Source organism: Caretta caretta, chromosome 8 (genome assembly GCF_965140235.1).
Source record: "Caretta caretta isolate rCarCar2 chromosome 8, rCarCar1.hap1, whole genome shotgun sequence".
Taxonomy (NCBI): Eukaryota; Metazoa; Chordata; order Testudines; family Cheloniidae; genus Caretta; species Caretta caretta.
The window spans coordinates 18416825-18432831 of NC_134213.1; the positions used below are offsets into that span (position 1 = coordinate 18416825).

The window sequence follows — 16007 nt, forward strand, 5'->3', positions numbered from 1 at the left end:
CCCATCTTAAACCCGTCGGCTGGCACCTGGCTGAAGCAGTGACATTCCTCCAACAGGCCGATTGATCTCACTTGTGTCGTGGGGTTTCGCAGCTCCAGAACCTCAGATGACAAAGCGGCGCTCTGTGTATGACAAACGTGTTTCTCCCCGTGGTTAAGTGTACTGACCACTCTGCTCCCGCCCTGTCTGAGACCCCGAATCCCAGAGAGTGCAGCCAGGGGAACTGAGAAAAGTGGGGAGGGCTTGCACTGGGATTTTGCTTTATTCCTTAGAATTTAATTGTACTTTGATTTTAAAATATGAACAAGCATTTTCTATGAGGATCAGGCGACCGGCCTTTCAAACCAACCCCAGCGCTCTGAAGAACCCCGCTGCTCCCTTTCAATCAACGGCCGGGTCAGGGCAGAGGCATCTTTGCTCCTAACTACCTTTGACTCCAAGGGCTACTTTCCTTTTATTCTTCCAGTGCAGCACGCCTGCGCACAGTGTGCTGGTCCCATTCCTGGCAGGCGGCTTGTAAGATGAGTGAAGAAGCAGGTGGGGGGAGAGAGAGAGGGAAGCTCTGTCATTGAAAATAGCTCACTTTGACAGAAGCAAGCCAGAGAGACAACCCTGAATCTATGTCAGGGGCTGCTTACCTGCAAGGTGTGCAAAGATGATGGCCATGAACACCAAGCAGCCTTTCACTATGCACCCTGCCCTGCAGGAGCCCAAGTACTCCAGCTTGCATTCCAGTTCAGAGGCGATGCGCAGAGTTTGCCTTCCAGCCCCGCAGGTATGTAGCTTAAGCATAATTACTGCTTTAAGGCACATTTTTTGACAGGCACTTGCTTAATGTTTTTTTCATGTCGCCAGAACAATCGCATATCTCTGAACCGCTCTCTCTCCCCCCCTTCTCTCTCTCTCTCTCTCTCTCTCTCACTCTTGTCTCTGATCCACATGTCTATTCAAGCAAAGCTGCTGCCTTCATATTAATTTTTATGACCTGAGCTTTGAGGAGGAATCTCTGTGCTTGGAAATGTTTTTTAATCCTGAGTTGACAGTATTCCCCACTGACTCCAATATGCGCATTCTTGCTTGCAGCTCCAGGGCAATATATTTGGAAGCTTTGATGAGACTCTGCTGGCCCGCGCTGAAGCTCTGGCGGCTGTGGATATTGTCTCCCACGGCAAGAGCCATCCGTTCAAGCCAGACGCGACCTACCATACCATGAGCAGTGTCCCATGCACGTCTACCTCCTCCACAGCGCCCATCTCGCATCCGTCGGCCCTGACTTCGCATCCCCACCACTCGGTTCACCCAGGGTTGGATGGAGACCTCCTGGACCACATCTCCCCAACGCTGACCGTGAGCGGCATGGGGGCCCCCGACCACACGGTGATGTCGGCTCAGATTCACCCGCACCACCTGGGCGCCATGGGGCACCTGCACCAAGCCATGGGCATGGGGCACCCGCACCCGGTCTCGGCTCACAACGGCATGTCCTGCATCAGCGACGTGGAGTCGGATCCCAGGGAGCTGGAGGCTTTCGCTGAGAGGTTCAAGCAGAGGCGGATCAAGCTGGGGGTGACCCAGGCAGATGTAGGGGCGGCTCTGGCCAACCTCAAGATCCCCGGCGTGGGCTCGCTCAGCCAAAGCACCATCTGCCGGTTCGAGTCTCTCACCCTGTCCCACAACAACATGATCGCCCTGAAACCCGTACTCCAAGCCTGGCTGGAGGAGGCTGAGGCTGCCTACAGGGAGAAGAACACCAAGCCGGACCTGTTCAGTGGCAGCGAGAGGAAGCGCAAGCGGACCTCCATCGCCGCGCCGGAGAAGCGCTCCTTGGAAGCCTATTTTGCCATCCAGCCCAGACCCTCTTCGGAGAAGATCGCAGCTATAGCGGAGAAACTGGACCTGAAAAAGAACGTGGTGCGGGTTTGGTTCTGCAACCAGAGACAGAAACAGAAACGCATGAAGTACTCCGCCGTGCATTGACTGGGCCAGGGGCTGGACGAGGTGGGACGGGGTGGGCTGCTGGCTCTTCTAAGCCTGGACTTTTATATATTTTATTCAAATAAAGAGCAGGGATCTCCGTGAGGACTCTCACTCAAACCGACCGACCAACAAAGCCATTAACTTCCCCATCACGCTGATTATTTCCCCCCTCCCCCTTTTCTTGTCCTGTCTTCTTGAAAACAAAAACAAAAACAAACAAAAACAAACCAAGTTTCTCCTGGTTGCTCCTCGGCTGAGATTCACTTTTGTTGTGTCTGTTGTGCACTAGAATGTAAACCGCGTGTCACTTTTGGAAGAGCTGGAAGCTGAGAGGTACTGGAGAGGTGGGAGAATTGTCTTCTTTCTAACACAGTTGCAATAAAAACAAAAAGATAGATTTAAGGGGAAGGGGATGGAGAGGGGAAATGCCCCTGAGGTGAAACCAGAGGATACATATTTATTAAGATTTGTGAATTATATTTAAAAATAAAAAGACTATTTTCAGAATGTCATGATTATACCCGGAGGTCAAATTCTACCTATGCTTTTTTGTGTGAGTCTATATCTCATCGCCTTCTAGGACCGGAACGCCTGGTAGAGGGACCAATCTTAACCTGAGATACATGAACAATTGTTTTATACTCCTAAACTTTGGTGAAGAAAAGCAAATCAACCTATTTTTACTCAGCGAAATACTCTGGCTGCTCTTAGTGTGAATTTTTCTTTCTCCCTGACACTAACACACACACACACACACAACTACACACAACTATCTCCAATTAGATTCCAGGTGTATTGCCTAGATTTTTTAATTCACCTTTAAAACAAGTTCTCTTATTTAGTTGACTTTTTTTGACAAGAGATTAAATTGGAGAAAGAAGTGGTATTCTTGCTTTGGTCTGAACACAGTTTTACGTCTCAGCTCCATAGATTCCCACCACAGACTTGTACAGTGCACTCACTTGGGTTTGCAGCCACAGCACTGGGACTGTATCATCATAGAGACTTGGCGGAATTAACAGTAGCTCTGTAACTTCATGGACTTGTCTGCAATCACTTCAATAATGTCTCCACTCGATGATGGTGGGGTTTTTTTTTCATTTTTTTTTAATCCAAGGAATTTTTTTTCGTTTTAATTAAACCCTGTATCTGAGTTTTGTAATCAACAAAGTTGGTAAGGGTTCTTGTAACACATTCGTGGTTCAATATTTGCAATGAGCTTTCTCCCTCCCACCCCCATATGTTTCATATTTTAGTTATTATCTCATAGTTTATGTGCTTGTGTGTGGTCATTTATTCATTCATTCATTCATTCCTTCCTTCCTCGGGATAAATGCTGAAACGTTGTTTTCCCTTGGATAAACTTCTGAAATAAATGCTTTATTTTTCAACCCGAATGGAGAATTTTCTTTTCAGAGATGAAAGCAGGTCGGATGAAGCGGAACAGAATATTATAAAATGTGCAGTAATAATAAACTTTAGACAGTGCTTTTCCACTGGACAATGAAAGGGATTTTTAAATCGTAATGAATCATCCTTCCCAGTTAACCTGTTATCTTTTTCTTGTATTATTATGACTGTTTCTACAAGCTATAAAGTTTCCCCTCCTTGTTTGTTGACTTTTCCATGTATTGATTTATCTCCATATTTTTTCCCAAGGCGGTCATAATTTCTCTATGCCAGAAAATGTATTATTTCCATCTATAAAATGTAAATTACCAGATTCCGATAGATTCCTACTGTGCGTGGATCTCGTTATGTTTATTCACTAGTTCCTAGGCTACGTGTAATTCAAATTAGGAATGAAACCAATTCCCCTTTGCAAAACAAATGCCCCAAGTTTAGTTAAGTTTTGGAAGCGACGGGGATTCATTCTTCTCATCCAGACAGTTACAGGAAGAATTTCATTCTCTAAAATTTAATTTTAAAAAATCGCTCAACCAACTCTCTGAAAGCTTCATTTCTAATGCTGTTTAAAAGAAAAAAGGGGGCTTTTTATTTATGAATCCCAGAAGCACCTTAACGATTAAAAATTAATGATCGAAGCCAAAGTATCTTCTGAATATTTCACGGTAGCATTTCAATGAGTGTCAAACATCAAACCTTAGATGAGGGAATCTCTCTCTTTCACCCCTCCTCCCCACCTTTGGGAAAGCACCTTACAAATCCATCGTTTCAATTTTAGGGCTTTTAAGAAACTAGAATGCTAAACCTCTCAGAGTTTCCTAGTTCTATTTCTTACTAATCAGCCCCAATGATTTTTCCCCAATCAAATGTCCTTTAATAATAAATGTCCTTATGCCATTACATTATATTGTGGGTTTTGAAAATTTAAAATAAGGGTGATGCAATATTAATTGGCTATCGTAGTATAAAAAGGGCAAAAGCAATTCAGGCTGCCTCCTTTCACTACTGTCCACTAGGATTTCAGCAGATACTCTATAAGGGCATGGCTGGGTTTGTTAAGTCCAGGTAAGATATATTTTTAATATTTTTCTCAATCCTTAAAATCCTATTAACGTCACCTATTATATTTATTTGTGGGTTTGTTTGTTTTACAGCCAAGATATCAAGATCAACAAAAACAAGAAGCTGTAGTTGGTGGTGGTTGTTTATTTAAGTTATTTTTGGAGTTTCAGATAGAGAAATTATTTCCTAAATGTGGGGTTAAAATATGGGCTCTAATAAATTAGCCGGAAGCGTTGTTCTGGAATCCAGGTAGCCGGTATTTCTATGCCAGGTCAAATATTTTGATCCAATAAATATCTGACAAATACACCAACCAGATGCTAGAAAAACGAAAACACCAATTCAATTTAAAAGGTGATTGAATAATGCACCAGCTTCTTATTTTCCTCTTTTCCTGGCTTATATGATTTTTATTCCTCCCGTTACAACTCTGAACTGAGAACATTTCTTAAACCCTCAAAATGCTGTTTCCTTCCTTCTGGCTTTAGCAGCAAGGCGTTCTGGATTTCAGAACTGGACAGATCATTGCGGCTGCTAAATGCTTTTGTTTGATGTAGGGAACTTTCTCCAAGTTTTTCCCTGGATCCCACTTTCAGAAGAGATGCCTTCTTAAAAAAAACAACCCCCTCTTTTAGCACCGTATCTTTTATTTATAAGATGGCTGTTGTATTTTATTATTTTATCAGCTGCCCGGTTTGGAAAGTGCTGCTAATGGCTCCCTGCTCTTAGTCACAAACTGTCTGAAGCAAGATTTAATCCTTTTGGAGCAAATGTACTAATGTTGCCCTGAAGGACCTGGGGGCAGAGAAGGCTAGATCTTCTATGGTCTCCCAACAGAGGAATGGTAGCAAACCGTCCGCTTGTCTCTAACACCAGAACGAGCAGAGCGTAGATTTGCAGTGAGCTTGTTTTTGGTTGCAATCTCTCTCAACTCGGACTAGGATATTTGGGCAAGAAAGTCACTGTGCTCTGTTGCCAGCAAAAGCAAAGGCAGAGTTCACAAGGAGATGCTGCTGGTGGAAAGTTAAACTATAACACTTTGAAGAACCCAGACCCTTTTGCTTGACAGCAGTGGCCAAAGGAAAGAAGTGCGTAATCTGTGGGAGAATGAACAATCTCTCTGGGGGTAGGATACGTGCGTGACCTCTGTGCGTGTGTGCTTACGGTGGTTTATTTACAGACAGCTGAAGTGTGGGTGTCTAGATTTATTTGGTTCTGAGACCTGGTAAATCTGTCACCTATGTCTCTCCCTTTGGAGCGAAATTCAGAGTGCCAGGCTTGGCTGGGGATAGCTGGACGCTAGCGAGCTTTAGGGGAACCCCCCCCCCCCCAGTCTCAAAGAGCCCACTGCTGGGTACTGCGAGCGGCAGGGCCTTTGCCCCACTCTGTGGCCACGTCGCTCGCTCTCCCCAAACCAGGCGCCCCCCTGCTCATTAACAATGACTCAGTTACACTTTCTTTCCCCGAGCTGGCCCTGGGAGCTGGCGCTCCTGCGGCCCAACGACTTCTCTGCACAGGAAGGCGAGAAAACGCTCTAGTCCGGCCCGAGCAGCAGCCAGGCAAAGACGCTGGCGCTTCTGCTTCTCCTCCCCGCTCGGGAGCCCCCTAACGGCACAGGAAGCCCAGAAGGGGGCTGCCCCGTCCGCGGAGACCAACGGGAGAGACTGGCCCGTGCTGGAGTTAGAGGCAAACCCCGCGTTTTTAGCGGCTTTGCAAATCTTTCCGTCTGAGGGATAACCAGCCGCTGAGAAGGCGCTTGGGAGCTGCGCAGGAGGTTGGCAGAGCTGGGGGGGGAGGGGGTGGAGAGCTCTTTCACCCTCACCTCCAAAGGAACGAACGTCGAATGTGGTGTGTGTGTGTGTGTGTGTGTTTGCAAATGCCCGGACGTTTGGTTACAATAGCGTGCACCCAACGCCCGAGCCTGCTCCCTCGCCTGTAGGGTGCTCGCGCTGCCGCCAGGCGCCGGCAGACTGGAGAGCGGGAACCCGGCGGGGAGGCCGGGGCCTTTCGAACCTTGGGCCGGCCGTAACGTTACCCCCGCGCGCGCCCGCCTGAGGCGAATGGACGATGGCCGAGTAGGGTTTTAAGCCAGGCTTAAAGAAGAAGCGGGTCCGTGCAAACAACAGGCAGGGGAGCAGTTCGGGCCGATCCTGGTCCCCGTGAAATCGACACGAAACTCGCGTGGACGTGGACTTCAGTGGGAGCTGAGCAAAGCCCCTTGTTTCCTCGGGGGGAAGAAGAGGAAGCAGCTGACCTGGGTTCCCAGGCTCCGGAGCTGTTCATAAGAAGGGGCTTGTAGGCCACGTTCCCCTCCCGTTATACCACCACCCCCCCCCAGCGCATATTCCTCCTTCATTTCCCACTGCGTGGAGCAGACCCGCAACCTGTAATTACCCCCTCCCCCCCAATTCGTGGCGAACTGGCCTTGGGAAGGGTTCTGGCTACGGGCCTGGGCGACTAGCCCCCACATCCCCATTGTGCAGCGCACCCTCACTCCCCTACAACAAAGGGGCTGGTTAGTGTAGCCCGATGGTGCTTGAGGTTCTTCCTGGCTGCTTACCTCCTAAGTAGAGCTAGTCAGTATCCACTCCTCTTCAATCAGGGCTTACTTTTATATGCACTCAATCGCTACCAAACCCAAACTAATTGCATCAATTCCTCTAAGCCATTTTGCGCTGTAATGGTGCTTGGGAGCTGATCAATTAGTCATTAGGCTCCCCCATTAGCTGAGCGTTAAGCTTGCTAATATAAATGTCTTGTGCCCATTTCCTTGTAATTGAATGAATAAAAAATACAATTATTAGCATGAGGGGCAGAAAAATGAAGCCAGGGTTGTTACAGCCAATATGAAAGCGGTACACTCTGTCCTCTTAGCATGGACTTTTCCAAGTCTCTCAGCTCTCTCTGGATCTTTGTTTAGAAGATTATAGCAAATGTAGCTTTCTCTTATCCAAAGGAAAATATCGGTGTGTGTGAGCATCAGACTCTGAAGCTGCTAGGTTAGTCAGACCTACCTTACCAAGTAGGCAATGTATATGATCCTAACAGAAATGTATCACCTGAAAGCTACCAATGCAGGTGTAATTTCTTAGCCTCATTGAAGTCAATGGCAAAACTTAGTAGGTCCAGGATTTTTCCCCTTATGCTAGATTCTGACATCCATGGTTCTTAAATTCCTTTTGAAATCCATCCTAACCCCCCCTTTAGTTCTAAATAGGATATAGAACATTTTCAACAACACTTTTTGTCAAAATTTTCTGTTTCATTGAAGTTGAAACGTTGACAAAGTTTTTGATGGGAAGGTTTCTGAAATCCAGGATGAACTCTCTGGTCACAATAGAGAGAGCGAGAGAGAGCGAGAAAGAGACTTGAATACAAAACCTGATATTTTTTCCATCAGAAAAATGGATGTTTCTGCCACAATTCCATTTCATGAAAATGGTCAAAAGGTTTGGTCTTCATTCCAGTAAGGAACAAAGACAAATTCTGAAACATCAAAAATTGTCCCAAAATGGAATTGTTTTCCAGGCAGCTCTAGTTCTAGGGTGTGCCTTGCTAAAGCCCAACTAAAGCTGAGTTACCAGATGAAGAATATTTTGTGATTACATTCACCTAAGGAAAGGAACTTTTTAAATGGGAGAGTAAAATATTTTTATTTTCATTCTCATTATGGTAAAGGGTGGAAAAATAGGCTGGGTTTGGAGGCTTTTTTTTTTTTTTCCTGGACCAGTCCAATTTTGTGGCAATTTTGTATAAGTCCCTTAGAGCTCTGATTACAAATAGACAACAATATATGGGTTGTGGTGATTTCACTGAAGCCAGTGGCAAAATGCTCTTTGATATCAGTGGGAATAGGATCAGGGCCTGTGTTTGTTCCTTAGGAAAGAGGGAGAAAAGGTGAATAGTTTTCTCTTGATGTAAACAAAACGTAGCACCACATGAATATAAAACTACCACATACCAATACCTTAGGGGTGGCTTTTGCATTGATGGATACAAGAGACTGATAGCACTAGTTAGAGTCAAGTGTATTGGGCTGGATTCTGATCCCACACACATGCATACACACCATCAAGTAACTCCACTGAAGCCAATAGTATTACAGATGTGTACCAGGTCTGAAAATGACCCCAAAAGTGCAATAGAAAAAGTGCTGTGGGTCACACTCAGATGTGTAAACCAGCTGTAGCTGAAAGGAAACTCAGGCCCAATGTACAAAGGTTCTGTGTATAGTTCTTCCACATTGCTCTGTTAATGCACTTTGAGTGTGACCCACAGCACTTTTTCTATTGCACTATTGGGGTCATTTTCAGACCTGGTATAAACAAATACAGCTCTTTTAAAGTTAAATCTGTACCTGCTCATGCCAGGTCTAAATTTGGCCCTTGGGCTTCTGAGAATAGACAGTCATCATTATTTGATTATTAACTGTGTTGAATTGTGCCAGGTCATATAATGTTTTTTGTGATGTGGACGTATTGGGCCAAATTCCTCCCTGATACAACTCTGCTGCCTTCTTGCAATGCATCACACGTGAATCATGGTATCCATTATCTCTGATTGCAAATTATTTAAGGTCCTGTTTGTTCAAAAACATTTAAATACTTACCTATATAAAAATAATGATCCAGGCTTGCCACTCCAACAAAATTGAAGTCAAATCAGAGGAGCAATGTGATTTTTTTTTCACCTGTGGTGAGAAATTGCTTACATAACCCTGTAGATTGCTGGTGCTGGATTTAAAGATCTGTTTTTATGATATTGGGAATATAATTCCAATGGCACGGCAGGGATTAATATGTCATTTCATGGGATTTTTTTATTTTTTGGGCTCTAGTGCTGGAGAAAGGATACAGGCTGACAATCCTGGGAACTGAAGTCCTATTTTTGCAGAACAAATATAAGACTGATAGAAACTTCACCATCATTGTCTCCCTCAATCTGAACCTTGATGGGCTACCTCTCAGGGTGAAGGCAGTTCAGTGCCTCTTTTTTAAGCAGTGACAGTTGTGTCTATGGTGCATGTGTGTGATGTGAACACTAATGCTAGGAACTAGGCTGAGCCCTCAAATTTATTTTACGTAGAATGCCAAACAATTATCTGATGATTATTCCTTTCAGCCACTACTGATTTAGGTTGGATTCAAACTAGCAAACTAAAGGTGAAAGGGTTACTACCAAGCCTATAAACCATCCTATTGCCTAATAAATCGTTAGTTATAAAGGCCTGGTCCTAATTTCATTGAAGTATAATGGCAGGATCAGGCCTACCTGTGTAATCTAAACAGGATTTATTTAGGATGTAGGACTTGTGCCTCTTTTTTATTTTACATTTTTTCTTTAAAATGAGTCACATTACAAACCCTTTGCTTTTTTATCATCAAAGCTGTCTATGGAAGTGTGGAGAGCAAGATTACTTGGAACACAGCTTGGTACACCAAATGCAGAGAGCTGACTAATTTTTTTTATTTCATCCCTGCTGTGTTGTGTCCTCCCTATGCACCCACTCCAGTCCCAGACATGTCAGCACAAGATATTAAAAAGGGGAATCTAACTAAAACTTCAGTTTTACTCTATCTGCAAACTTGCTTAACATTCTCCATGAACAGGCTCACCTGTGAGATAAAAGTCTCGGTGGTGGACAATCACTTCTCCAGATGGTGAGATGATGGTCTGTCTTAGAACCTTACTATATTCACTTTAATTGTTCTTTAAACATGGTTGAATGGATGAGCAGCGGGGCTGCTGTTTGTTCTCTGTACCAAAGATGTGAAATATACAAGACTCATCTGTTTGAGACATTGCAAAGCTCCAAATTCCTTCATTAAATCCAGAGGAGAAGTAAGTTTTATACTGAACTGATCTTCTAACTGTTGGTGCTGATTATTTGATATCATTTGTGAATTGATTTAGGGCCTATTTAAAGTGAGGGACGAATAGTATTGGCTAGCGGAGGCACATTGCTGGCAGGTGTTATGGGAATATTTCCTTCAGTGCTCTGACTAATATGTTGCAGTTCTGTCCTGCAACACCCATTCTTATTCCACTTCTGGAATGGGAAACATATTTTTGTAGTCCGCCTCAATCCTGAACTGTCACTGTCCTAATATTCCAGGTACGCTTGGTGAAATGAACTTCAGTCTTTCTCACCATCAACACAAGCTAGTTCAGTTCTGAGCTTCCTGTGAATTGTGTATAATACTGTATCCTTGTAACCTGCAATGTGTTTAAGGGAAGGTTAGCATGAGACCCACCTAACTCCTTTTCATCTCTGTGACTGAATCAGGGTTGAATCCAGAGGTGAAATGTTATTCCCATTGAAGTCAATGGCAAAACTCCCATTAATTTCAAAGGGGCCAAGATTTCACCCCAGGTCTCTATAGACAAAAGGCCAGACCCTGATCTGCTCTCAGTAGTTTGAACTATCAATGGGCTGTCATTATCTGCTATTTTATACATATTTTTCCTATTTAAATTTTTGTTTTCCTACAGAGAAAGAACTTTCAAGAACCAGCAAAGTAAACATGTCAAAACTACAAATTCTAAAGAGCTAGCCCATCTGGGCAGAGCAACAAGATTACAATCAAGAATGATGCAGAAAAGGTAACTGGCAAACTACAACTAAAGTAAATAAAATGTTACCCTCTGATGCTGCAAAGTCTTAGGCACACAGAGTAAGCGAATAGTCCCATGGGTCGCAGTGCAAAAAGTTATTCACGTGCAGAAGTCCTTGCAGGATCAGGACCTTAGGTTTGTTCATTAATGTTTCACAGGGCTGAACTGAGCCTGTGAGTCAAACTACTCTTGTCCCTTGGGGCTTCCAGGTTTCTGGTGTTAAGAGGTTGTTGTTCCTAGGTATTTTTTTTTAAATAAATGTAACCTCCTATAATCCTGTTTTAAGATCAAGTATTACATTAAATAGACTTGGACTTGCAGTAGGAGATGATTATATTTCTTTAAACCTTGGAGACCAAATGAGAATTATGTAGAGATGATATGACACTGAATTTTTCACACCTTGTAGCCATGTAATGAAAGCTAAGACCAAACTGGGACTCCATGATGCAATTGTCAAAAGCCCCTTATGAACAGGAGCCAAGGGCAACTTTCAGACTTGAGAACCTCTGCAACGAGTCAGATCTGCTACACTTTAGTATTGGTAATGTGATGTTGTTACACCATGGCCATGAAATTATATTCTCTTCTGCATCGTGAGGAGATAACACTTGTATGACAATGTACTCCACCACAAGTTACTACAGCAATATAGCAAAAAGGCATTCACACCTTCCTGGAGCCTGATCTTTTTAATTTAAGTCTAGTCTACACTGGGCTTTTTAATTTAAATCTAGTCTACACTGGGCTTCCAGCACCCTCCTCCTTTCCCCCATCCCCACTGTGGCTCTCTGGGCCAAATTTACCTCTGGTGTAATTCCATTGAAATTCCAGGGGGGAAGTCCATGGCAAAGCTTCCATTGACTTCAGTGGAGCCAGGAATTTCACCCAGGGTTTTTAACAGGGTACCATGTTGTATGAGATCTATATTGTGACTGGCATATAGGGTTTCTCTTGCGCTCAACAGTAGCTGGGTGGATTTTTAGGGAAGGAAGAGAGTCTGTAGTTGGTGATGTCTTCCAGGACACTATCTCAGATGTGATCTGAGTTCAGGCTGTGGCAGCAAATGCAGATGTCTGATATTCTTTGTCTATGCTGAGGAAACTCACGTTGACATCACTTGGAGCTAGGCATTTAGAAGGACAGGAGAAGTGACCCTTTAGTTCCTTGCAAGGCAGTATTAGTATTACAACACCCAGAAGCTGCTCCTTAGGGGCTAGATCCTTTAAGGTTATGACTAGCTCAGATGAGATGTAACATGTCCTTAACTCCCATTAGTCTCAGTGAATCTTGAGGCGCTCAGTACTTTGTAATATTGGGCTCCAATATGTTTAGTCTTTCATACGCTGGAGGGGTTGGGCTGGGTCAGGTATTACCCATGTTCAGTGGTTCTGTGGAATCATCCTGTAATAATTGATTCCTTTAAAAAAAAACCCCACTCCCATTTCTGGCTGTGATCATTATGGGAAAAGGAGTTCCCCTTTAATGATTGCAGTGGGCAAGGGAGTAGAGAAGGAACAATCCAACCTGGGTTGGGAGGGGGAAAGCTCAATAAAGTGCATGCTGCACTGAAAGAGATTTGGCAAGACAGGTCCCTTACATGGTTTCTGAACCACTAACAATTGATTTTTTTTTCCATTCTGTGCTTGTTCCCTAATATCCTGCTCTCCGTCTCCCGGGGACTGCACACAGGAGATGAAAGCAAAGAAAACCAAACAAGCCATTGGCGGCGCTCACTCAATTGATTTTTACACAAAATTTGCCTTCATGCACGAAGGATGGAAAAATGATCCCATTAATAATGAATAACAAAAACAAATGCAGGGAGGAAATCAATAGAAGCACATTTGATATCATAGGGAGATGAGAAGGGGGAGAAAAAAAAACCCTATAAGACCAAACCTAGCAACACAGAGATGCATAATGCAGGAGCTGTGAGCTTGGGGGATGGCTGCCTCTCTGTGTTACACCTGTCAGGGATATACCCGAGGGAAGCTGGTGTGCAGCAGAAAGTGCTGAACACCTTCCCAGCCTGTGTGACATTTATACTTTATGCCAGGCAGTTCTGCAGACCCAATGAGAGATGGAGTAATGGTTTGAAAAGCAAAAATAGCCTAAATTTGCCTCTGAAACACTAACTCAACTTTTCTGATGATTGAAAATATCCAGTTAACTTTCTTTTGTTTTCATTTTCCCTGGGTGCTTCTGTGCTTCCTGGTTTCATCCCTGACTGAAAGTGAACACATACAAGAAGGGATAGGCCTTGTATGCACGCACAAGGTGTACCCCTTTACCAGTACAGTTAAAGGGGTACAATCCCCTGAGGATGGATGCAGTTAAACCAATATAAATATACTTATGCTGGTATAACTTATTCCTCTATAGGAAGAGGAATAAGCTATACTGGAATAAGGCACTTCTGTATTGGTATAACTGCATCCTCACTAGGGGTTGTGTATTTCAATAAAAAAAAATCACATCCCTAACCATAATAGTTATATTGGTACAAAAACTGTATATAGCCTAGCCCATATTCTGTTTCTGGCCCAGCTGGAAATATCATGATTGGGCTGATTTTCATGAAGTTTCTAGCCTGATTTCCAGGTTTGCATGAACAGTGACATCAGTGAGGCCAGCATTTGGCCCAGAAGAAGCTCTAGAGTGTTACCAAGCTTAGCTGAGTTCCTCCACCTACAGCTCATTTGAAGCAGTCGGGGAGGACGTTTTGACATCTATAGATTCAGCAACTGTCTGAGGGAACTGACCAGCCCTGGGATGTGGTGGTGACTATGTATGTTGGCATGCTTGGCCAAACCCATTGGGCAAAACTAAACTCTAATTAATTCAAGATTTCAGTTAATAAATGAATAATAATAGTGCATATCTTAAAGCTGATTCAAGTTTCTTTTCCCACGGAAAATTTATATTTTTAATTAAAAAAGAAATCTGGAAACTTTAAATGGGTTTTAAATGGGTTTTCTTCAGTTTTCAGCAGATTTTGAAGGAAAAAAATGTTCAATTTTCTGATGAAAAATCTTTTATTTTTCCATTTGTAGGAAATCAGATATTTTCCTTGAAAATTTTTATTTAGTTGAAAATCTAATTTTCTGTCAGTGAAAATTTTCTGTTGAAACTTTTGTGTCAGCCCTAGAATACATTATTTTTGGCCTGTAAATGTGAAAGCAAGAATCATTATTCCCATATAAAGGACAGAGAAACTGAGGTGCAAATAGGTTTCCCAGCGGTTTCCCAAGGTCACACAGCCAGTTAATGACAGCTAGGATTAGTAGACCACAGGTACCAATTTAATGGTGCCAATTTCTAATCCAATATTCAACCAACTAGATTTACCATTGGTCTCAGTGAATGGGATCATAATATACACAGCAGTTGGCCCAAACAACTCAGTTTCAGATTAAAAGAATGGTTTTAAGACCAAGCATAGAAATAAAAAGGTTCTGGTGTTGGTCTTAAAATACAACAGCACTGAGTTCCTAGTGGTTAACAGGAAATTACAAGTCTTTTCTTTAGCCTTATGCCAACCTGAGTATGGGTTAGGAGTAGTGAATTAATGCCGATAGTAAAGGTTTGGGACCATTAATGGTTCTAGTTCTAATCAGGGCTGTGATGTTTACTCAATGTGTATCCTTAGAGGAATCGCTGGGTATAAATTACTTACTTGAAAATTAGATGATGAATCTGAGCTGACTTTTCTGGGGGAAAGTCATAAAACTCCCATCCCAATCCCTTCATACTGAAACTGTTTTCATTGGACTGGTCTGGCTGAATAAGGGAATCTGAGTCTGCGGGTATGGTGCTATGGTGACCTGAATGTAGAATGAGGGGTATGGCATCACCTGAAATTTAAGACAGTCCCATAGCCCCACTCATCTCCATGTTTTTTTGCATACTGCGTATATCCAGTGTTTCATCTTGTTTTGAAAATATTCTCTTTTCCCTTTCCTTCGGCCTTTACTCTCGCCTGCAAAAGTGTACATTTTAAACTCGTGTAACTGAAACACTCGATGGGCCAAATTTTCAAACCAGGGTCCCAAAATACCAGGCAGAGCGCATCCATTGCCCTTGCAAATCCTGCATGTAATGTAGCAAACCACCACATATTCATAGTCATATTCACCACATATTGGTCTTTACTAAGTCTGAATTACAGGTCGGCATTTTGTGAGTGCACTGGAGGTACATGTGCAGAAAGTCCAGATCCAGTGAAGTTCGAGTGCACATCAGGAGGAGGCAAGATTTTGGGAGCCCACACAAGGGACTGGAGCTCAGATCTGCACGCACTCCTTGTCTGTGTGCAACATGAGAGTATGCAAAGGAAGGGGGAGGGGCAAAGCCTGTGAATCCCCCAGCTATTTCCTTAGCTGCTGCAGTGATGAGGGCCATACAAGTATACAGACAGATACTTTTCCCATGGAGCAGGAGCACAAAGACTGTGGAGGCTACTCCAGCCTGGGGTGAGATTAGCAACATAGACTGGAGCCATTGCTGCTCCAAAGCCTTGGGAAGAGGATTTCTGCCTCCCTGTGCCAAAGGAAGTCACCAGTGCTCAGGACAGTTACTCAGGCAGGGCTTGGGGCAGAGAATTTACCGCTCACTGGACGTCTCTCAAATAATAACAACTATCATTCCTCTTTTCTAGGGAAACCGTCCTGGTGTGATGAGCTCCTAAGCCTGAAAAATGAAGATTTATGCTGGAAAGCCTGGCAGACCCTAAAATGGAGCATTGCAAGGCATGGGAATGTAATAATGTAAGCTCATCCCTAATAAAACCAACTTAACAGTTAGCTACACAAGGGAAAATGGGACTTTCTTTTCATGCCACCTGTTGTTTCAACTTAATCAGTCTGGGGATACTGAGTACATTTTGCCATAGGCTTCATTTGGGCATTCAGAGCAAACAGCACAGAGATACAATGAGAGCCATA

General features: G+C 43.6%; 1 protein-coding gene and 1 long non-coding RNA gene across 2 annotated transcripts; both read left to right on the plus strand.

Moving 5' to 3' along the window:
- Window positions 1-1193: 1193 nt before the first annotated feature.
- On the plus strand, window positions 1194-3368 carry POU4F3 (POU class 4 homeobox 3). The gene has a single exon (XM_048860675.2). It carries the CDS (start codon window positions 1210-1212, stop codon window positions 1975-1977), a length of 768 nt encoding a protein of 255 aa, XP_048716632.2. The 5' UTR covers window positions 1194-1209; the 3' UTR covers window positions 1978-3368.
- Window positions 3369-4345: 977 nt separating this feature from the next.
- LOC125641741 (uncharacterized) lies at window positions 4346-15866 on the plus strand. The gene is made up of 3 exons (XR_007358139.1): window positions 4346-4449; window positions 10939-11049; window positions 15722-15866. It is a non-coding gene; the product is annotated as an uncharacterized LOC125641741 (long non-coding RNA).
- Window positions 15867-16007: the final 141 nt, after the last annotated feature.